The sequence below is a fragment of the Doryrhamphus excisus genome, chromosome 6 (genome assembly GCF_030265055.1).
Source record: "Doryrhamphus excisus isolate RoL2022-K1 chromosome 6, RoL_Dexc_1.0, whole genome shotgun sequence".
NCBI lineage: Eukaryota > Metazoa > Chordata > Actinopteri > Syngnathiformes > Syngnathidae > Doryrhamphus > Doryrhamphus excisus.
This window is the reverse complement of record NC_080471.1, coordinates 6,342,164-6,366,309: the sequence shown is the minus strand read 5'-3', so window position 1 is coordinate 6,366,309 and position 24,146 is coordinate 6,342,164. Positions and strand designations below refer to the sequence as shown.

At 42.7% G+C, this 24,146-nt stretch overlaps 1 protein-coding gene across 1 annotated transcript; it reads right to left on the bottom strand.

Annotated features, from left to right (window-relative positions):
- Positions 1-438: 438 nt before the first annotated feature.
- tmem117 (transmembrane protein 117) lies at positions 439-22,556 on the bottom strand. Its single transcript, XM_058074906.1, is given in 9 exon segments — positions 439-1,211; positions 1,214-1,437; positions 3,402-3,465; positions 3,467-3,529; positions 8,218-8,377; positions 15,276-15,373; positions 20,564-20,583; positions 22,498-22,534; positions 22,536-22,556. Coding segments are annotated over 9 exon segments (924 nt in total). The 3' UTR covers positions 439-974.
- Between the last annotated feature and the right edge of the window lie 1,590 nt (positions 22,557-24,146).

The following is a 24,146-nucleotide window of genomic DNA, read 5'->3' as shown; positions in this document are numbered from 1 at the left end:
TAATTTTAATAGTTTTAATAATTTTTGATAATTTTAATAAATTTTTAATAATTTTAATAATTTTCAGGCTTATAATTTTACGCCTTGATTTATTTGTCTAATTTTAATTGTCATACTATCAGCTATATGTTTTCATTTCTCCTTTTTTCAGGAGCACTTTAAACATCAGATACATCAAACTACGATTTTTTTTTTTTTTTTACTGAATAAGACATCCGACTTGAAAGTCATGTTGCCAGCTGGTATGTTAAAAGTTGAAATACTAAAAAGCAATTGGCGGGCCGGATTCAAACGTTTGGTGGGCCGCATGTGGCCCCCGGGCCGTAGTTTGCCCACCCCTGCTTTAGGTACATTTAAAAAATATGAATTGGTTATCTGTAATGGTATAAAAAAATATTGCATCAATGGAAGACAAGCTAGTTTTATTGATCCATTTATTGATATAAATCCATATCCATTTACAAGTCAATGTTGTTGTATTCAACTCAATGAGCACTGAAGTAGCAACACTACCGAAACACAACATTTCAATCACTGCCAAAACTTTGTTTCCCCATTTTATGGACATCCTGGTCAAATTTCAACATTTTCCAGAGTGGTCCGCATCCACATGAAAGTGGTCTGCTTTTATGTCAAACCACGCAAAAATGTACACATTTGTGACATTTCTGATTCACTCTGTCTGGAGGTCTGGAGGAAAAGCACCCAAGTAGTTGTGAAATTACGAAAAACGAGTTGTGATCGGAATCGTTTGCTTGGTATTATCAGAATACTTTTGGTTGGAAAATGTTGGGAATGCTACATGTCTCTCTTGAAGAATCAGGTCAAAAATCAGGAGCGTGTTCTTCCGTGAAAAAAATGACGTCCACTTCATCCTCTGGATGAGTCTCTTTGGTTTCTGCTCTGATTGCCAACTTCGCTGAGGATTGGATTCCGATGGTGCGAGGCTGTTGGCCACGGCATCACCCTTGCCCTCAGAGGTGATGTCCATCTCCTTGTATTCCGACTGGGACTTCGTCATCATTTTGCAGCTCTTGTCCAGCTTTTTTTCCCAATCTCTCACTTTTCTGGAAGCGCCCCAACTGCAAGATGAATGACGTGAAGAGGACAAACACCCCGAGGCTTTGGATGAAGGCCATGGATTTGGTGTTCATGCCAGCACCAATGTAGCAGCTGTACATTACCATGTCTCCGTGGATGTGGGGGGGGGTTGGGTGGCGGGATCCTTGCTCTTTGAGCGCCAGCCGTAAGTTAGTGTGGTGCTGGTCAACTTCCTGGGTGCGTCAGGGTCATTCACGATATGGATCTTCTGGTCGGGCGCCACATACTGACCATACATGAAGATTGAGTAGAAGATCTGGTTCTTCCACATATTCAGGTCCAGAATAAGAACCGGGAAGATGATGCCTGGCAGGAGAGGCACAGAAAGTTGTCTTCCTGCTCATAGTAATAGTCAAATTGTAGCTGGGTGTATGTTTACCTCAGTGGGGGGTGGGGGGGGGTGGGGGGTATTAACTGGAATCAGGCAACAATAATAAGGATTATTAATTATAATTAAAGAGGTTGTTTTTCCTGATAATTAAAAACTGATGATAGGCTCAACACAACACTTTTTTCTCCCATCCTTCATGAGATGAATTGAAAGATCCAAAGCCTTTTCTATGCACATAAAATGTGGGCCAGTTTCTAAATATTGTTCACAAATCTGTCAATCTGTGTTCGGGAGCACTTCTCTGTCCGAGTCCAGGTCGCAGGACTAGCAGTTTCAGTTGGGAAGCCCAAATTTCCCGGTCCCCAGCCAACTCTTCTTGTTCCTGCCAACCAAGAGACATAATCCCTCTAGCATGTCCTTGGACTGCCCCAGGGCCTCCTTCCAGTTCCAGGAACAATTTCAAATAATGACTGAGCTATGAAAAAAGTTTGGAATGTCTCTGAATGCTCGGTTTCAGAGAGTTTTTTCCAACACTGGGCCACTGTGGCAATGTGACGTCAGAGTGAGCCGGACTTCCTTACATGGGCATTCCCGGGGACGAGCTGTAGGTTTGCCCTCCACCCACTCTGCTGTTTGTCCAAGAAATTTGTGGAATAAATAAAATCAGACCGAAATACAACTGGAATCGGTACAGATTCTGGAAGATCTAGAACAGGGGTGCTCATTAAGTCGATCGCGAGCTACCGGTCGATTGCGGAGGTGGTACTGGTCGATCGCTGGTCGATCGCGGCGTGACATTAAAAAAATATCATCCCAGCATCAATGCCGTCACTTGATTGACATACAGGGCAGCCATTCAGATGACAACTGAATGTTGCCCTTCGGGTGACCAATCAAATCAAACAACGTCTCTAAGTGCAGCAGAACTTACGATGTCAGCCTATCATCCATCCCCGTTACTTGATTGACATACAGGACAACCAATCAGATGACAACTGAATTTTGACCTTTAGGTCACCGCTCATGCGTAAACAACAATGCAAAGTGCTAAGCTAGTCGGCGAATTGCGAGATTTTAAGCCCTCGCTAAAGTTTATGGTCACTAAAATGAGTGAAGGAGCTGGACCAAGTAAAAAGGCAAAAACATATCACTTCCATACAGATATGGAATATTATACGGATATTATGATACGGATATTATCCATGACTGATAAACATTTGGAAGTGTGCTTGAGGCTGGCTATCAGCAGCTACTGTCCGGACTATGCATCCCTGGCTGGTTCAATTCAGTGCAAGTCATCAAAGTAAACTCAGGTAATTACAAAAAATGTTAATAGTTAATTATGTGTGTTTTGCAATATTGGCTCATTTGGTTATGTAAGGTACATCAACATACATTGTACGTACAAATAATCCTCAATACATTTGAAAATAAATAGATGTTTTGCATTTTTGTAGTGGGTAGATCATTTTGACTCGGTCATTTTAAAAGTAGCTCGCATGCTGAAAAAGTGTGAGCACCCCTGATCTAGAAAGCTTTCTGTGGGTGTTATTGTGTGTAGCTGCTCTATAGGAGACCACACCTCAATACAACGGGCCGAAAAATGAGCACAAAAGGTCCCCTTTAGAGGTCCTGACTCTCATTACAGAAGCGTCATTTCTCGTCTGCTGAGATAATCCAGCTACCTCAGAGGGGTTGTAGCCACAATCAAGCCTACCATTTTAGTGGGACAACACAAAACATTTAGTTTGGGGTTTGTTCCCGTTTATGGCACAAAACTTAATTAGTAAATTGGATGTCCAGACTGGCGGTCTACGGCGGCTGATTGAATGGATGGTGGCGGAGGTATGGTCGGGTTAACCGATTTGAGGTATCAATTGGAGCATTTCAAAGGACGTTGATGGTGTCAGATCTACCTCCTGGGCTGTTTATTGTCTAATGAAATAACATTTGGAAGTAGATGACAAACCTGTGACGTGAATGTGGTACTCCTCTTTGAATATGTTTTTGCAGACAGGAAGCTGGAACTGCGCAGTGTGCAGTGGACAATCCCGGCAGATTCAAATCCATGTTATCCATGAAGTGAGGGAATCAGTCCTGCAAACACACACACACACGTTTATCGTCAGATTAGTAGGACACAAAACAATCAATCATGATGTTGGAGTAGAACTCTCACCCTCCAGATTAAGAAACTTGGTGCTCTACTAACTGAGCTTGCTTCAACAGAATGTGGACAGGCTCTGTAATTCTAGTGCTAATTCCCATAATGCATTGTTGCACTGCTCTTTAAATAGTTGCTAATATTTACGTTTTAATGTTATATAATTAGACCAGTCCAGGGTGTACCCCGCCTCTCGCCCGAAGACAGCTGGGATAGGCTCCAGCACCCCCGTGACCCTCGTGAGGAAAAAGCGGTAGAAAATGAATGAATGAATGAATGTTATATAATTAGACCAGTCCAGGGTGTACCCCGCCTCTCGCCCGAAGACAGCTGGGATAGGCTCCAGCACCCCCGTGACCCTCGTGAGGATAAGCGGTAGAAAATGAATGAATGAATGTCATATAATTAGCCTTTTCTCGTTCCATTGAGTATTGGTAGATGACCTGTGTGTGTATATATTTACTGTATTTATTTACTAGTCACTTAATGTAAATGTTACATCAATATATCTGATATAATCTGATAAGATGACAGCAAATTATGTTTGATATAATATCATATTATAATATCAATTTATTTTAATAGCAAAAAGTTCGAATAATAACGCAATATGTTTTTTAATGTTGTAATTGTAAAATACAAAGAAAACAATAACATTGTAATTTGGGGAAAATTGGGTTGAGGAAAAAATCTATGATGTTATAATAATCAAGTAAAAATGTCATAATTACATAAGTAATGATTACGAGAAAAACAAGTACAAGAAGAAAGTTGGAATCGTTTGAAAATGAAAACAGTAATGGAAAAATAGCTGTAATTATACCAGAATAAAGTCAAAACATTAAGAGGAAAAAAAGTCACAATTTTACCATAATAAACTCGTAATTGTGTCATTTCAAAAATGTCACTTTTAGCAGTATTGATTGGGAGTATTGAAGAAAAAATGCATTATTTATAAATAAACATAGCATGCTACCGCGCTATGGAGTTGGCTTCCAATTAGTTGATTCTTAACTAAAAGGGGAACTGCACGTTTTTTGGAATTTTGCCCATCATTCACAATCCTCGTGTGAAACATGAACCCGCGCATTATAACATGAAAAAAGGAGTTAGTACAAGCTAGCTAACAATGCAATACATTGGGATTCACCTATAAGCCCTGACAAAAAACGGCAACAGTGTCCCATTTACATAATTAACCTGTACACTAACTGAGCTACAGTAATATCGTTATTGTAGCAGCCAACATGAAGCTTCTGCTGCTGAGACGTCACTCATGGTGGGTTGACGTTGGTTCTATCGGTGGATTGAACACAGAGAGCGAGCCCTCTTGTCCTCTCAGTCAAACTGTTTGTGGAGGCGGGGCTACTCGTGAGCACACGGCGGATAGAGTTGCTAGCAACAAATTACCTTCATGAGAAAGTAAATGCTAACATGAATGAAGATGTGGAAATGTTTTGGTTTTCCAAACATTGTTTTGCACACAATGTCCTGGATTTGAAGTCACACCTGATGATCATACACCAGCTGAGTCGAAAAAACACCAGTAAAATCATTTATCAAAAATAAGTTGGGGAATTGTTATATCGATACTAATAATGGACTTTTTAGGCCTATATGACAAAGCTTTTTCTTGAAATACATAACTTGTTGCACGTTGCAAGTTTATCACAATGTGGCCCTCAGTGCGTTATATTTTATGAAGCCAAAATCATTTATCACACCCCCACTATTAGAAGTCCAGAGTGCGTAACTGCAGTGAATTATCGGCACATGGTAAAATTGTCAGAGAGCAGTATAAGAAGTCCCTCCATATTCATGGAGTCCACTGCACTGCACTGCTTTTTCACAGCAACATTTATGAGAGGATTAGTGAATGTAAAGATGTGCAACAACCAGACAATCTGTGCAAATCAGGCCATGCTCTTCCACAAGAGATGAAGCCATGGCAACAACATCCAGCAGCCCAGCGACGTTCCCTCTGAGATATTAATTAAGAGCCTCCATGGACTTTGTGTGCCGTGGCGGGCGCTGCCATGCATGGCGCTAACGAGCATGGCATTTAAATATTCCTCTAGCACCATGATGGGGAGAGTTCACTCGCTATATTGTCCTAAAAAAGAAAATATGTACACACACCCACACACACCCACCCACATAGGGCATGTGACATTTAGCCGGGAGCGTAATTACACAAAAAAGTAGAAAAAGTAAAGCCTAGCTCGGAGGCATGAATCCAAACACATCATTAATTAGTTTGAGAACTGAGGCACAGGTCTTTTCTCACAGAGGATTGACAGCAGCATGGAGGTGAACACGAGGGGGCGTGGTGACAGCCCTCCTCCATCCCAAACATTAGACTTGTTGAATGAATGTTATTTCCATGGAGAAACGGACCATTCAAATGTTCATGAACCGACTGGGACACCTTCATTGCACCATGTAAAATCATTTGCACTCAACTGCCCCTTTGTGATGTCACAGAGGGGCATACTTCCTTATATGGGCGAGTCTGTAAGCCAGATAAGCGCTCTGTTTACTTGCTAGCAAAGCCACATTTGTTTACAATTCCTAGCAATGCCATCATCAGGCACAAGCAGTTGGACTTTCTGATTCCTAACCAGCAAAAAAATGCATTTTAATCAGTCAACGGTATTTCACTGGGCTGTTTTGTGTAAATGCAAAGAAATACAGCTGAATAGGTGTAGATTCTGGAAGAACCCTAAAGCTTTGTGTGTGGGTTATCGTGAGTCGCTGCTCGATGGGAATTCACAACTCAAGTGCCAATAAATGAGGATAATGGGTTCCCTTTAAGGAAATACAGCAAGTAAACACACGGACATCTCCAATATTCCATGGAATGACAAAAAGCTAATTACCTAACATTAAAAATGTCATATTGACAACTATTTAAAAAGCAGAGCAGAAATGCATTATGGGAATTTGCAATATAAATACAGTGCTTAATAATACCCCTATTCTGCTGAGTCTATAAAAGTTCAGCTATTAGAGTACTTGCTTCCAAATTCTTTCTCACCATCTCACCTGTTCATTACTTTTCTCTGGGTTTTGGTGGCTGCCGGATTAGGTCTCTGCTTTTTGGAGATGATGTGGTCCTGCTGGCGTCATCGAGCCGTGACCTTCAACTGACTGGATCGGTTTGCAGGATGAGAATCGGCACCTCCAAGTCCGAGTCCATGGTTCTCCCCTGGAAAAGGGCGGTGCGCCATCTCCGGGTCCGGGAATGTAGAGTGATGCAGATCAGGTCCATTGTGGTGAAGAGAGAAGCTAAGACCAAAGACCAAGAAAGACCAAAGGCAAAGCTCTCAATTTGCTCGATCTATGTTCCTATGCTCACCTACGGTCATGAGCTATTTCAATTTTGTTCTTGTAAATTTTTATGACTTTATTCCCATCATATTTGGACTTCTTGTAACATTAAACTTGTTCCTCAAATTCATTTGAAAAAAGAACTTTGTTTTTCATAACATCACAACGTAAAAAAAACAAACGGGATCTTTAATATTTAAACTTTTCACAACTACAATGATGTTATTTTTCCTCATGTAAAAATATTACTTGTAAAATTATGACTTTTCTCTATAATAATAATAATAATAATAATAATAATAATAATAATAATAACAACAATAATATATTCTTAAACAATTCTTTTTAACAGACCAATAATTGCTTGAGAATGTATAAATGTTGAACCTCATTAGAATAATAATAATAATAATAATAATGATAAAACGTTTTTGTTTTCTTGTTAAATCATATTGAAAAAAACAGCCACAAATGGCCCCCTCGGCCGCATTTGGGCACCACTGCTTATTTATCCTGCCATCTGGTTGTCCGCTTTATAACACAACAAAATGGAGGGAAATGAGCTTTCTAGCAGACCAATTTTATCCAGGGGGAGACTGAGGGCAGTGAGAAAATGGGCCACAGCAGTAAAGAGCACCAGACATGGCAACAAGGTAAGCTCCTGAAAAGTTCCAATGATGACCAGCAGTGGTGGACGTCACTGACGAGGTATGGTTTCATTAAAAAAAAGGTGACCAAACTGAACTTTTACTCAACTTCTCATAATTCCTGTTTTTGCCCAGACAAACACATTTGCATATTCATGAGCCACAGCCTTATTGATGTACACTCTTATGGTCCTATGGGAAGCAGTAATGTATTGTGTGTGTGTGTGTGTGTGTGTGTGTGTGTGTGTGTGTGTGTACATACAGAAAGTGAGAAAAAAATCTTGTGAGTCATGAAAAGAAATGAAGGCAGCTCATGAGGGAGCATGGAGCTTAGGGTTCATGCATGGTGGAGGTTTTACTGGGTTAGAGCCAAAGACTAACAGTATGTATGCATGTATAAGGAGAACACTGTATATGCAGTGTGTGTGTGTGTGTGTGTGTGTGTGTGTGTGTGTGTTTGTGTCCACGCCAGCTGCAGATCATCAAACACGCCTCTAGCTGCCTCATTGATGAATTGGGAAGGGGGATGGGAGGACAGGAACTGGCAACAAGACAGAGTAAGAAGCCAAGAAGAGCCATCCCAGCTCCCCCTTTATTTCTTTTTTTTTGGTTATTTTTAATTGGCCACTAGAGAGCGCTCATACCTGCATGACAATGAGGAGGTCGAAGACCAAGATGAAGGAGGCCAGGAAGGCTCTGGAGAGCTCATCGCTGGGCAGGAAGCCTCGGTTCAACATGTCCCGGCTGATCCAGTCTGTGAGGATGACCAGAATCACCACTGGCGTCAGCGAGAAGAGCACCGTCCTGCCGTCCTGCACAACGTTGGGCAGAACAGTCAGACAGACAGAAAGAGAGTTGGAGGAGATTTATGAGTGAATTAGAGCGAAAGCCAACCTTGAAACAAACATTCATTTTCCCCCAAATCCAAAGTAGATGTACATCTATGACGTCCCGGAAGACAAACAACTCATGAAGAAGAAGAATGATGGAGTCATTGTAGTGAGGAACAACGTACAGTAAACAAATGAAGTGGAACGGTGTGCACAAATCTAAACACTACATCATCAGGAGCAGATAAATGTCACATTTATATGCACACGCTTGTTTTTAGCCATCATATTGTACTAAGGTCCACATTTATCATCTGTGTATTTTGGTCAACTATGTTGGCTAACAGCGTCAAGTCATAATATTGTTGATCATATTTCAACTCTACGAGTTAAGACCACTAAGGCCGAATCTTCGTCATTTGGATCTTAATTTGTGTGGTCTAAATAAACAGAAAGACAAAGAAAAACAATATGTGGATATTTTCTTGGATTATTATTAGTTTAATTCATGTTAATTCATTTAATTTACCAACCCCAATTTAATTAATGTAACCTGTTCTGTGGAAATACAATTAGTTGTATTTCAATCCAAGAAAATGTGTAGTGAATTCCAATTATTTTTCAGCCTTTTTTTATTGAGTTGTGGTCTCCTATAGAGCAGCCACACACAATAACACCACACAGAAAGCTTTATAGTTCCCACGAAAACTGTTTTAATGTATTCCCACCCATGGCCCGCCTGCAGGCAGGCCCACTCCGCTATGGTTGGTCACACTAGTGAGTCCTTAAAATGACTTCCGGTTTGTGCCGCTAGCTGTCAACGCTAAAGAAGTTGATAATAAACGTTCATTTATCTTTTTTAAATGTCGGCTTTTAACATACATATATGTTGGATCCCGAATCCGATCAGGAAGTAGAGACTGGACAGTTACTTCAAAACATCTTTCAATGGTAAGTAACTTTAGCATTTAGCATTTTTCTATTGGCTAACAGAATGTGGCCACTAATTGTGCTGGGAAACGGCTATTAGCAACCCCGCTCCCTGTATGCAAGTGCTTTTGCTCCACGGCTTACACAAAATAAACACAGTACTGCTTCCTCTGTCCACATGACCAAGTAACGTTGGAGAGGCGTCGGCTAGTCCAGCTGCAGACCGGCCCATGTTCACAAAACAATCCAGTGTGAAATGCCGTTGACAGATTAAAATCCATTTCTTTTGCTGGTAGGGATCAGGAACTCCACCCACTTGTGCCTGATGGAGGCGTCGTTAGGAATTGTAAACAAATGTGGCTTTGCTAGCACGTAAACAGAGGAGCAGCGCTTGGGGAGGGCAGAGCGTTTATCTGCATACAGACACGCCCATATAAGGAAGATCGCCCCTCTGTGACATCACAAAAAGGCAGCTTTACCACACCTTTTGAAACCGAGTGTTTTGAGTTATCCCAAACTTCTTTCTGGGCTCACTTCCAAATGAGGAAACCTCTTTATCTCTGGCATCGTTTAGCAAGATAATGCAACATTCTAACAACATTTATAGGTCAGAAAAGTGGGAAAAGCACAATAGGTCCCATTTAATTACATGGTATCTTTGAACGCACCTCTTCATGGCTTTTAATAACACATTTTAAGTGTGTATCAAATGTTGTGCTAATAATAAAAAGACTAGTGTTGGGCAAATACATTTAGTGTGCTATGTTTTAGCTTGATGTGATATAGAGTTCATTTAGAGCTGTTCATCCATACAAACACACACACATCTTGGACCATTTTGCCTTTTTTTGACCATTTACCTTTTGCACATTCTGACCTTAATGAGGTTTTAAGTAGAGCTACAATATGCAAAAGAAAGACCAGGGATTGTAACATAAAGCACTTCGAAAAAAAATGGCACTTCAAAAATTGTTTTGAGTATGCTTGGTGCAAGTGTTTCCAGGAGGCTACTGGGAACATTGTGGTGGCTCCAAGTGGTGAAGATGGCTTCACCAAGGGCAGCAACTTAACTTTTGATCAGATGAAAAACAACCTATTTCAGTTTATTCTTATCAAATGTTTTGTCTCACTCCTCCTTCTTACGTTTGCAGATTTCAGCTGTACTTAAAACCTCATTAAGGTCCAAATGTTCATATTGCATTTTCTAGCAATTTTTCAACTGGTCTTGAGATTTTGATCAGGGCTGTGTGTTAGGGGTGCAACAATATGTTTTGATCTGTATTGAGCCGTTGGATATGGAACAGTATGAAACACAGATGTATGTAACAGAGTCGCTTGAGGTATGCTAAAGCACATTTGATGTCATTTTTGATGTCACCCAAATGTATGCACCTGCCTACTTTTGTTGAAATAACTATTGCACACTTTCTGTCCAAAATCCAAACTTCATTTCACTTCTCATCTATCACTGATGCCAACAACTCGTGATTTATAAAAAACATCTTCAAAATGACCAGGGGGGCCCAAATTTTAGATAACAGAGCCACACCACAATTTGACAATTTTGCCTTCCACAAGTTGCGTGGAAATCAATGTTGAGTTTTCACAACGTCCTGCTCACCATGAAACACATGAGCATGAAAACATGACCTTGTCAGAATTGAAAAAGAAGTCCTGGAGTGTTATCCTCCACACTGTGTACCCTCCACTGTACTGTGTTCTGTGTCCTGTACTTTGACCCAGACATGAACCCCCTGTGGAGAATAGCCAATCACATGAGTCCCGGCCATGATAGACATGCTTTGCCAGCGTTTGTTGAGCAGCTATTTAAAGGTCACGAAAAAAAACTAAAGAAAAACAACATGACCAGGATTTGCCTTGTGACATTGCCGTGTTCATCGATTTGCCCTGTTGTTCTCTGACACTGAGTGAAGGATGATTAACATGGCTATTGACTACAGCCGTCCCTCATTTAGCGCAGTTAACTGGTTCCAGACCCAACAGGATTAAGAACATTTACACAAAGTATGATTCAATATTAATAAACAGAATATTTGCATAATTACAGCTTAGTTATAAGATTCTAATGCAGGTTTTACTATTCTTAGTGCCTTGTAGACGAGAAATAACACCCTAGTAAGCTTTTTGACCTAATATAGTACGTATATTCCAAGATGGCGGCGCCCTGTCCGGCTGCGGCTGCTTTGGCTCCTGGTAATACAGACACTTTATCAATAATTTCACCACATAGATCAGTGTTTTCAGCATCAAATGCCCAGCGTAACAGTACAAGAATAGTATACGACAGACAGGCTATCCTTCGTCTGAGAAAAATCTGCAATTTGAAGCCCATAAACTTTGAAAGCCTTGATCTGCTACGCCAGTTAGGAATAACAGATCACAGTACAGACCGCCCGTGGAGACATCGAAGGCGATGCGAGAGGAAGCAGAAGCGGGGCTGTCGTGGTGGACTTACAGCTAAGCTAAAAGCGAACCCGTTCCGACCAGCACTTCCATCAGTCTTGCTCGCCAACGTACGCTCCCTGGAAAACAAATTGGACTACCTGAAATTGGACTTAAGCACCAAACGGGAGACAAGAAACTGCTGCATCCTCATCCTCACCGAGACATGGCTCAACTCATCTGTCCCGGATTCCGCCATTAGTCTGGACGGGCTCACGACATTCAGGTCTGACAGGAGCCATGCACTCACGGGTAAAACCCGCGGGGGCGGTGTTTGCATCTATATTAATAACAGTTGGTGTAACAACGCTACCCTGGTCTCCAGTCACTGTTGTGTGGACATTGAGTTTATGATTGTGAGATGCAGACCTTTCTACCTTCCCCGAGAATTCACCAGCGTCACCATTGTTGCCGTCTACATTCCACCTGATGCTAACTGCAAGCAAGCCCTGAATGTACTCTACCTTGCCATCAGTGACATGCAAACCACACACCCGGACAGCGTGTTTATTGTTGCTGGAGACTTTAACCAGGCTAACATGAAGACGGTGCTTCCGAATTTCTACCAACATGTGGATTTTGCTACTAGAGGTGAGAATACTTTGGACTTGGCTTACACAAACATCAAGGAAGCATTCAAAGCCGTCCCCCGCCCACACCTTGGCTCCTCAGATCACAGATCTGTCATGCTAATTCCAGCATACCAGCCCCTGCTCACCAGGGGAAAGCCTGCTGTGAAGAAGGTGAGGGTGTGGCCAGAGGGAGCTATGTCTGCACTGCAAGACTGTTTTGAGTGCACCGAATGGGACATGTTCAGAGAAGCTGCAACATACAACCAACACACCAATGTGGGGGAGTATGCTGCATCTGTAACAGGCTACATACAGTGGTGCATGGAGGAGGTTACAGTCACCAAGACGATCATCACACGGGCCAACCAGAAACCTTGGATGACTCAGGAGGTGCGTGAAAGACTAAGAGAACGCAATGCTGCGTTTCAATCTGGTGATGTGATGGCACTCAGATCAGCAAGGGCAAATCTGAACCGTGCCATCAGAGTGGCAAAGCGTGCCCACAGCCGGAAGATCCAAAGCTTCTTCCAGGACCCCGGCAACACCAGACAACTGTGGCAGGGCATCCAGACTGTCACTGACTACAAAGCCAGACCTGCACCCTGCCAGAACGACATCAGCTTCCTCAATGAGCTAAATAACTTCTTCGGAAGGTTTGAGGCTCTGAACAATAACCCTGCGAGGAAGGCTACCCCCCACCCCGATGAACAGGCAGTCAAGTTTGATACTGCTGCTGTGTGGAGAGTCCTGAGGAAGGTCAACGTGCGGAAAGCTGCAGGCCCAGACGCCATTCCAGGACGGGTGATCAAGGAATGTGCAGACCAGCTGGCCCACGTGCTCACAGACATCTTCAACACCTCACTGGCCCAAGCTGTAGTCGCCCCGTGTTTCAAGTCCGCCACAATAATTCCAGTGCCCAAGAAACCATCCATTACATGTCTGAACGACTTTCGGCCCGTTGCACTCACATCAACCATTATGAAATGTTTCGAGAGGGTGGTTAAAGACCATATCACCTCCATACTCCCCCCATCACTCGACCCTTTCCAATTCGCGTACCAGCCAAACCGCTCCACTGAAGACGCCATCTCCACTGCTCTCCACCTGAGCCTGGAGCACCTGGAGAAGAAAAACACCCATGTACGGATGCTGTTCCTGGACTTCAGCTCAGCATTCAACACGATCATCCCCCAGGACCTGGTACGCAAGTTGGAGCCACTGGGCCTCAAGACCTCCCTGTGCAACTGGCTGCTTGACTTCCTCACAGATAGAACCCAGTATGTCAGAGTGGGCGACAACACATCCAGTGTCATCTCCCTGAACACCGGCTCACCCCAGGGATGTGTTCTGAGCCCCCTGTTGTTTACCCTAATGACCCATGACTGTCGCCCCAAGTACAGCAGCAACCATATCCTGAAGTACGCGGACGACACAACAGTTGTGGGCCTCATTCAGGACAACAACGAACTGGCTTACAGGGAGGAAGTGCGACACCTTGTGGATTGGTGCAAGGCGAACAACCTGATCCTGAATGTTGACAAAACAAAGGAGATCATCGTCGACTTCAGGAGATCCAGACCCAGCCACACTCCACTCAGCATCAACGACACAGCCGTAGAAGTTGTGAACACAACCAAGTACTTGGGGGTGCATATCACAGACAACCTCGGCTGGTCACTCCACACCTCCGCTCTGGCGAGGAAGGCACAGCAGCGACTGCACTTCCTGCGGCGGATGAAAAGAGCCTCCCTCTCCCCTCCTATCCTTACCACCTTCTACAGAGGGACCATCGAGAGCCTGCTGACCAACTGCATCTCCGTCTGGTCTGGGAGCTGCAAGGCCTCGGACTGGACGTTACTGCAGAGAGTGGTGAGGACAGCGGAGAAGATCATCGGGACCCAACTCCCCCCCATTAAGGACATAGCAAACAGCCGGTGTGTATCTAGAGCCCATCGGATCTGCTCTGACCCCACACACCCCCAGCATGGACTGTTCTCTCGCCTGGCATCGGGGAGAAGGTTCTGCAGCATCCGCTGTAGGACGACCAGGTTCAGAGACAGCTACTTCCCCCTGGCCATCAGACTGCTGAATGCCAAATAAGCCCCTCTACCTTACTTACATTATTATTATTTATTTAATTATTTAAATTATTTGGGCAATTTACTGTTCACGCTGCACTTTACATTATGTTGTTCATATTTGGTGTCTATTATATCTATTTATTCTCCACATTATTATTATTATTATTATTATTTATTATTACTTATCTTCTTTTGTGTCTGTTATTATATGGGAGCCAGGCAACGACATTTCGTTGGCAATTTCACTACTGTGTTTTTGTGCAATGACAATAAAGGGAGTCTATCTATCTATCTATATGCTCAGCGATAATAAGGCATATTTTGCATTGATAAAATTCCTTGTTGTCATATCTCAAGCATAATGACCCATTGTCGCTATGAGTTGTTGCAGCCAGTCTGACATGCATCTGGGATAAACATACAGTACATCTGCAAAACAAAGGACACTACTGCAATACTGCTATCTGTGTGTAAATCACACTCTTACACGCAGGCTAAGGGATCCCTGCAAGGACACAAGAGACGATCACCACTTCAAGCACATCAAGGTATGGAGCTAACTCCATAAAATACCACTTCCACACAGGGTGAGATATTTTTTTTTACTCTGCATGCACGAATCTGTGCAGGTCAACGTCATGTAATGTAAGGTAATGTCACATCAATTACCAGTTTAGAATACTACATCTGAATTGTCTTTCAGTATTTTGTTGACTAGTAATAGGCCAACCCCAAAACAGCGATTCATTTTGAAAAACCGTGGTAGGGCAAGGGACCGATGTTCCGATTGTTGCACTGCATCGTACTTTCACATTTGCCAACTGACCAAAAGAGGACAATCCTATGATTGCCTTGATTCCAGAACCTTCTGGCAGCTTTCCCCCACTCTGGATATTTAGGATCCTGAAGCATCATGTCTGTCACCTACAGAAATAAAAGACACAAAATGACAAAACTCTTCAATTCCACAGCTAACCCACAATCTAAATATCCTAGAATGGACAGGGAAGCATCCAGAACTATCAACTTGTTTCATTGCTAACTAGAATAGACACACAGTAGAGCGCAGACCTCCACCAAGCCCCCGAATATCCTATATTAGTGAGGCGATATATTCGAATGAGAAAAGAATGGGTGCTGAGCTTTTTGCCCACAATTAGTCTTCCAGCTACTGGGTGTGGTTGGTGACTGAACCTCAAAGCAAGTGGACTGTAACGGCAAAGAGGAGTAGCTGTGCACCAATATTTTCTGGCTTCTTCCATAGAATCACATGCTGCTTCAAGTCCCGTGAATGTTTTTATGTAGTTTTACTAACCAACTCCGTCGAAGTCACGTACACTCCTGACCAAAACCAGTAGAAAAATTGCAAGAATGTACATTTACAGGTTTGAGTAAAGCTTCAAAATGCAAAAAGAAGAAATGGAAGTGTTAACTTTTCTCTACTTTTGAAAGTCCCATGTTTGGTGCTCTCCTTCACATTCCAAATGGGAAATTTTGTGGCGTTGAAGGAGACGAGACCTTTGAAGACCTTTTTTCTTCTTAAAAGTCTACTCTGGCAGATGCTGTTTGATGACTATTGGACTGCACTCGGCAACAGTAACAACCTTTATTTGAGCCCAGGACGGTCCCATGTTTTGACGGACAGCCAAAGCGATCCCCTGATCGGGGACGGTGACATTTTGGGGTTTTTTTGGTGCCATAACTCTCTAGATCTTTGACCGACTGTCGTACTGCGCCCAACCTCAATGTCTTGAGTTCTCTGCTTTTTACCGACGTTGTGGTTCGGCTTCATCGGGCTGTGACACTCAGCTGTCGCTGGATCGGTTTGCGGTGTATTTATGTCAGAGTCCATTACTATCGCTTGGAAAAGGTTGGAGTGCCATCTTCGGGTCTGGGTTGAGAGCCTACCCGAAGTGGAGTAGTTGAAGTAGCTTGGGGTCTTGTACATGAGTGAGGGAAGGATGGATCACAAGGTGGACAGGCGAATTGGTGCGGCAACTCCAGTGATGTAGACTTTGTCTATTTTGATGAAGGCAAAGCTCTAAATTTAGCAGTCAATCTATTGTCCTCCGCTCACCTATGGTCGTCAGCTTTGGGTAGCAACCAAAGGTACAAAATCAGGGGCACTAGCGCCCGAAGAGGTTTCCTTCGTAGGGTGGCCGGGCTTTCCTCCTGAGGAAGCATTGTTATCCAGGAGAAGCTCAGAGCATAACCACTGCTCTCCGCACTGAGGAGCCAGATGAGGTGGCTCGGGCATCTGGTCAGCAAGCCTCCCTGGGGAGGTGTTCAGGGCACGTCCGACCAATATGAGGCCCCCGGGAAGACCCAGGACACGTTGGAGAGACAATGTCTCTCCACCAGATCCCTTGGGAGGGGTTGACAAGTAGCTGGGCAAAGGGAATTCTTGTACTGCTGCCCCTGTGACCCGACCCTGGATAAGCAGAAGATGGACGAATGGAAGGATGGAACAAGCCAGATGTGTTTGGCCATGCGGCACTTTACAGAGACAGACGCTTCCTGTCTGATGGCGTTGGGGAGATGCAGAGGTCATGTTTCAAGTGCCCTGATAAATTAATGGCAGTCAGGGTTGGGGACGAGAGAGTCATTTCTGGAATCATCGCTTTGCCACAGACTGGCGCTTTCTCCTTCATTCCTGCTGTTCCAACCAGACATCAACGGTTCTTCCAGGGCCTGTCTCTCTGTGCAGTACCCACAGTGGAATACTAATGTATGTATATAGGAAACTTGTCATCATGTCTCTGCTGCATGCATGCTGATGTCAGAGTCCTCCTCCTCTTCTTCTATTTATGTTGACAAACAAAGAGGGATGTTCTCTAGTTTCCTCTCCAAGCATTCCCGACATTGGCATGATGTTTTGCTAGCACACTCAAGTGGACTTGAACGCATACACCTGACCAATGAATTAGGTGGACGCTGAAACCGAAAACCTCAATTTAATATGCTCATAATTATGAATTACTTTTTGTAAGTGTGCGTCTACACAAGACATGGATTAGCAATAAGTATTAAAATGACAAGCAGAAATAACAAAGCTGGACTTTTGTTTGGACTTTTTGATTTAAAATACAGCAACCCCTTGTTTAGCGCAATTAATTAGTTCCAGACCGGCTGTGATACAGTAATTAATTCCCCAAAGTAGAATTTGTTTAATATACATTTAATATTTTCATAATTATGGCATAGAAATCTGTCTACGAATTTCTAAGTATAGTTTGTAACGTTTTTAGAGCTCTCTAAACATGAAATAACACCCCTACAGTCACCTTTACATCACCTGATAAGTGATATTGTGATAAGTGAATTTTCGTGACATAGGATTCGTTCTTTCAAGCGCCATATCACATAACATCATATGACAACCTGGCGACAGAGGAAAACCAAGGAAAACCCTCTGTGGAAGAAGAGTGAAAATTGAAAGGGTGAATGAAATTCAGCAGCGACAACACTTTACAATGTGTGGCTGTGTCTTCCAGCACAGACGTGTGCCCCAGTCCTCAGGTAAAAATTTTGACAGCTGTGTTAGTCTGCAAGATTTTTCATGCTAACTGCTACAATAACAATATCACTGTAGCTTGATTAATATACCAGTCAGTTACAGTGAGGGTCATAATTATTTACACCCCTGAGTTCTCCCACTTAGAAAATAGGAAGAGATCTGAAATTAGATGCATTTCCACTCTTAGAGACATCATCTAAAAAAAAAATCAAAAAATCACATTCTATGATTTTTTAATGATTTATTTGTAAATTCCTATGATTCATAAGTATTTGCACCCTTGAGATAACCAGTACTAATATTTAGTGCAGAAGCCGTTATTTGCAATTCCAGAGGTCAAACGTTTGCTGTTTCCTGTAGTTCCTCACCAGGTTTGCACATCCACCAACAGGGATGTTGGCCCACTCCTCTACACAAATCCACTCTAGATCTGTCAGGTTTGGGGGCTGTCGCTGGGCAACACAAAGTTTCAGCTCCCTCCAAAGATTTTCTATTGGATTTAGGTGTGGAGACTGGCTAGGCCTTCCAGATCCTTGATTGGCTTCTTATGCAGCCACTCCTTGGTCATCTTGGCTGTGGGCTTGGGATCATTGTCATGTTGGAAGATCCAGCCACGACTCATCTTCAATGCTCTGGCTGAGGGAAGGAGGTTTTTGTTGTGTTGTCCAAAATATGACGATAGAATAAAAGGCCCCATTCATCCTCTTTTTAATAGAGTACAGTCGTCCTGTCCCCTTTGCTGAAAAGCACCCCCAGAGCATGATGTTTCCACCCCCAGACTTAACAGTAGGGATGGTGTTCTTGGGATGTAACTCAGCCTTCTTTTTCCTCCACACACCATGGGTGGAGTTTGAACCAAAAAGCTACATTTTTGTCTCATCTGACCACATGACAATCTCCCATGACCCCTCTGGATCATCCAGACGGTCACTGGCAAACCTCTGGCTGACCTCAACAGGGGAACCTTCTATGCAATGCACGTTTTTAAACCTTTACACCGTAGTGTTCTACTGACAGGAGACTTTCAAACTGTGGTTCCAGCTCCCTTCAGGTCATTGACCTGCTCCTGCCATGTCATGTCATTCTGGGCTGATTCATCACTTTTCTAATCATGAGTCCTGCCCCACCAGCAGAGATCCTACATGGAGCCCCAGTCTAAGGTGGACTAGCAGTCATGTTTAGCCTTTTCCATTTTCTAACAATTGCAGCAAGTGTTGATTTATTCTCACCAAGCTGCTTTCCATTTTGGTCCATAGCCTTTCCCAGCAGTTGGATTATGACTGACTGTGGGGGTGCACAGGTCACATTAATGAGCTCAAAGGGGGGGAAGGTGGGGGGCTACTCGTGTGGTAAACTTTTTTAGGGACTTTTTTGGACTCTTTGGTGGACTAAGAGCTCTTTAAGAGTCACAATTATTGCTGATTCTCGAGGGTGCAAATACTTATGAACCATAGTCATTTACAAATAAATCATTAAAAAATCATACAATGTGATTTGTTGATTTTTGTTTAGATTATGTGTCCAAGAGTGGAAACGCATCTATGATGAAAGTTTCAGATCTCTTCTTATTTTCTAAGTGGGAAAACTTCTTAAATCTCAGGGGGTGTCAATACTTAGGGCTTTAGTGTCAAAATAGGTATTTCCTATGATGCCTGTTGTTAGCTAGCTCATATAAACCTCTTTTTGTCGCGCTAGAATGCACAGAAAGGGGAAAGAAATATATGTTCATGTTTCACATAAGGATTGTGAATGATGGGTAAATTTTTTTAAAAAGTGCAGTTCCCCTTTAAAGGCCATTAATGCAGTTAACTTTGACTGTCCTAAAATAAATTAATCACACAATAAATGAAAAAAGAACTGGATAATTTAGCCGGCCTCAATATATTTGCCATGTGAATGTGTTTCTGTTTTCCTCGTCTCTCAACTTCAAACAGGCTGGAAGAGGTCTCACTCTGCGTTGGTTTCAGCACCTTGGTGTGTTTGATCCACAGAACATCAAGAAGGGGCGCCAAGCTGCACCAACGTGCGCACAAACTATGTTTTTTTTTTAATGAAAAAATGTTATCCCAGACCCGGGGGAGTGCGTCTTTATCATACCTCTCGTACCATTCGTTTCTATCTTTCTCTGTATGTCGTTCTTCCGTGTCACTCGTATTGCTCCTTCCTTTTTTCACCTGTCTCTGTCATATTGAGAGTCACGTGTTTAGCGGCAATGCACAGATGTGATTGACTGACTAGCATCATGTGGGATGGCTTAACTCGCATGCAGTTGGTCGGTGGAGTTCCGGAGCCGAAAGTCTGTAAAGTCTAAAAAAGATAGAAGTGCCACACTAAATAATTTACAGACCATAGGTCCAAGTCCATATTGGACAGCATATGGATCTGTACTCAGACCACGATCTGCTAGTTAGTGATCCCTGCTCGAGTGTCTCATAAAGGATAGACGGTTGTTTACAATTGATAAACCGGAGCATGAGAATGTCATTTGTGCTAAACAGTTCATTCAAAGACGGGATTCAACGAGGCTAACATAACGAGTTCAATTCATCTTCCCAATTAGCCTTGCACGGCCAGACTCTGCTTAACTTTAATCAAGCTAATGTTGCGTTCACATCGTCTCGAGAGACAATAAGATGATGGTTACTGTATGCGACGAAGTAATGCTGCATCACCGTTGAAGACCGATTTTGACTCGCCCGTGCATATTGCATGCTGTATCAGGACATCCCATACCTTGAGCCATTTTTAAAGATATGAAAGAGCTCAGTATGTTTACAGTACAATTGTATACTATACCAGTGATTTTCAACCACTGTGCCGCGGCACACTAGTGTACCTTGAGAAATTGTCAGGTGTGCCGTGAGGAATTATCCAATATCACTTAATAATTAACATTTATTAATCATCATTTGCAAATATTATGTCAATAGCCATTATGTCAATAGTATACATGGACCCAAATATTCCAATTCACTTTGGTTTATTTGCTCAAACGGAAAGAATTGAACAGGGATGGAATATTCCTTTAACCAATCCGATTGAGGTATCTTGTACCCGCTCGGAAAGTTGTCAGGGTGCGTTCTTCTTCGTGGTGTTTTTCTTCTTCTGTTGTGTATTGGCGGTTGGCAAGCAGCTTTCATATGCATTAGCGCCATCTGTGGAACAGAATCTAAACCCTTCTATACGCCATTCACAAGTCCAGTTTTATTAGAAAAGAAAATATATATCTATATAAAACATGTCCTGAGTTTAATTATAAAATATTAGCAAGATTGAATTTGATCTTTTCCTGTTTAAATTGATCCCGGGTGCGTTCCTTCAGCGCATGCTCAGATATGACGTAACACGCAGATCCAGACGTTCTTCACTTTTAAAAATGGAGGCCAGCAATCGGCACTGGACTAAGCAAAGTTTGTTTTGGATTCAAACTAAATTTCAAGGCTGGACAGACGAAAAACTGGCAATACGGAGTTATTCCAACAAGTGAAAGAAAAACTTGGGGAAGTCGATATCACGTGATGTTGATGTTTACGTTTTACTGGGCATGCCCTATTGACTATTCTGGTTGATTTTCACGGCGCATGTAGACAAGAGATTGGAATATTCCTTTCCATGGATACAATTGATTCCCAAAAGGTCATTCGGAAAGAGAAAAAGTGGTGATGTAAAAACGTGGCTACTGTGGAGTGTCTGTGGTGTAAAGACTGGCAGAGCAATGTAATATTATATGTAATATAATATAATGTAATATTGGTCCGTGTGGCGACGCCTACCTTGTTCCTCCCATAGACTTATTGATGCACGTGTGAGGTCGTGGTGACATTTTGGAACATTTTTGGTTAGTGGTGTGCCACAAGATTTTTACAATGCAAAAAACGTGCCGTGGCTCAAAAAAGGTTGAAAAACACTGTACTATACCACTGCAAGCTGCAAGAAGAGTCATGAACATCTTGTTTGGATATTGAATGGACATGACAAAAAGCACATTCCCCCCACTCCCACGTTAAAAACATCCTGGTTTTGAGGTTTGTTTTATGTTTCGTCCCCAGTTTTTGTGGGGATTGTTTTCTGTTACCCTGGAATGAAATACTTGATTTTCCTTTGACCTACCAGTGTGCTACTTTTCCCGTGCCCGGTATTCCCTTTTTACACTTTTGTTACTTTTTCTTTATTTTGTTATCCCACCTGTCTTGCTTTGTTTATTATGACTTTATTTATATTATGATAATTATTTATTATGATTGTTGGAGAGCTGCTGGAAACAGTACGTTCTATTATCAAGTATCTATCCATCCTGAGGGCTCTAATAATGTTAAAAGTAGTTTTTAGACGATATTAAATCGCTTTTCTATGCAATACCTTTTGAAAAAATTCCATCTAACCTCTTCCGCTTATTCGAAGATAAGATAAATATTCCTTTTATAAATACCCCGGAAAATTATTGTGGTATTGTGTTTTTAACCATTCAGCCATGTCTGCCAAACTCAGCGAAAACAAAGATCAATTAAAAGCGAGACATGTTGATCCTCACCATCCATCCAGGTGCCCACTGCAGCCATCTTCATAAAAGGTCTCGTTCCTGACGCCCATCTCTTCAGTTATCATGTACTGCCTACACGACATGAACACACACATGATATGATGTGAGGAGGGTAGGAAAGGCGGGAGAAACGAGCTGTCAGAGGCAATTCATCTCAATATGGGAAAACAATGAGCGACGTCTGGACCTTGTGAGGCTTCAAGAAATGTAAACAATGGAATTGACGAGGTGTCACCACAGTGGTTTTGCCCATGCAGAGTTTGGCAAATGATCTACTAGCCTCATGTTGACACGGTCCATTTATAGAGACAATGGCGTGTTTCTTTGAGGCGCTTTGACTACCCAGCCAAGCGAACTCAAACATACGGCTCCAGGTAAGAGCAGAGCGAGGGGGTGACAGTGGAAGGGGAAGTGGGTCAGTTTGACGTTGGTGGGAATGAGGGGCGGAGGGCTGCTTGGTCTCCTTGGCCGTCTCCAGACTGGAGTGGAGCAGGTTGGTGCCCAGTCTTCTCCTTCCAAACAGGTCATGGACATAATGGATGGGGCACCAGCGAGGGTTTTAAGGGCTTGTATTGGAGGTCAGTGGCTCCATTCGTCTTGGTTTGCCCCCTACAAATGCCAATAATGGTTTTACCGCATGCCGGACTCGTCTGGACCCTGACTGCTGCATGGTTCATTTGCTGTGTGCACTCAGACAATAAAAACCATGCCTTTACAAACTAAATGACATACTGGAACTACACAAAGCTGGTCCGTGGTTTACGGCTTTCAGGAGACCACTACCTGAGCTTCTCAGAGCCCAAGATGGTTAATGTGGCTCTAACATGTCGAGGGATGTACTTTGGCGCAAGACCACGAAAGTCTCTTGATGGCAAATACGGGGACTGGGAGGGGAGGCATGCTTGTTTCCCATTCGATCCAACTTGATATGAATTCTATATTATGAATGTTCATGTACCGTTAATGTGTCAAAGATTGTTTATCAGGGTGAAGATGTTTGCTCTCCAAAGCAAACATCTTTGTACTTTCAAATGAGTTCTTTCTTCATTTCAATCGTGTTTTCACCTTCTTTATCAAATTGCTGGCAACTTTCTTTGGTCCGATGGCCGACTATTTAGTTGTCACACTCAATTATAAAATGCCTGGAGAGCAAGTCAGCAATGCCTAGAGTGCTTTGTTTGGGCACTTAATTCTGCGGGATCAGTACAGGGCAATCGGACCAGTGTGTTAGGTTGCAATATGGTATGATATTGAGATTGTCTCCAAAAAACTTGACAACATTTTGGTCAAAATATCTGTCAAAAAACAGTATGTGCCTGATAATTGCTTTGGTAGGCTAACCAGATTGCTGTTTATTTGAATCAACATGCTGCAATTCACACTGCTCATTATTATTGTTGTTGTTTTTTGCACTAAAAGGTATTTTTTTCTCAATTAATTCTATTTGTACCCCGCCTCTCGCCCGAAGACAGCTGGGATAGGCTCCAGCACCCCCCGCGACCCTCGTGAGGAAAAGCGGAAGAAAATGAATGAATGAAATCTATTTGTGGCTGCATGGTGGACGAGTGGCTAGCGTACAGGCCACACAGCTAGGAGACCCGAGTTTGATTCCACCCTCGGCCATCTCTGTGTGGAGTTTG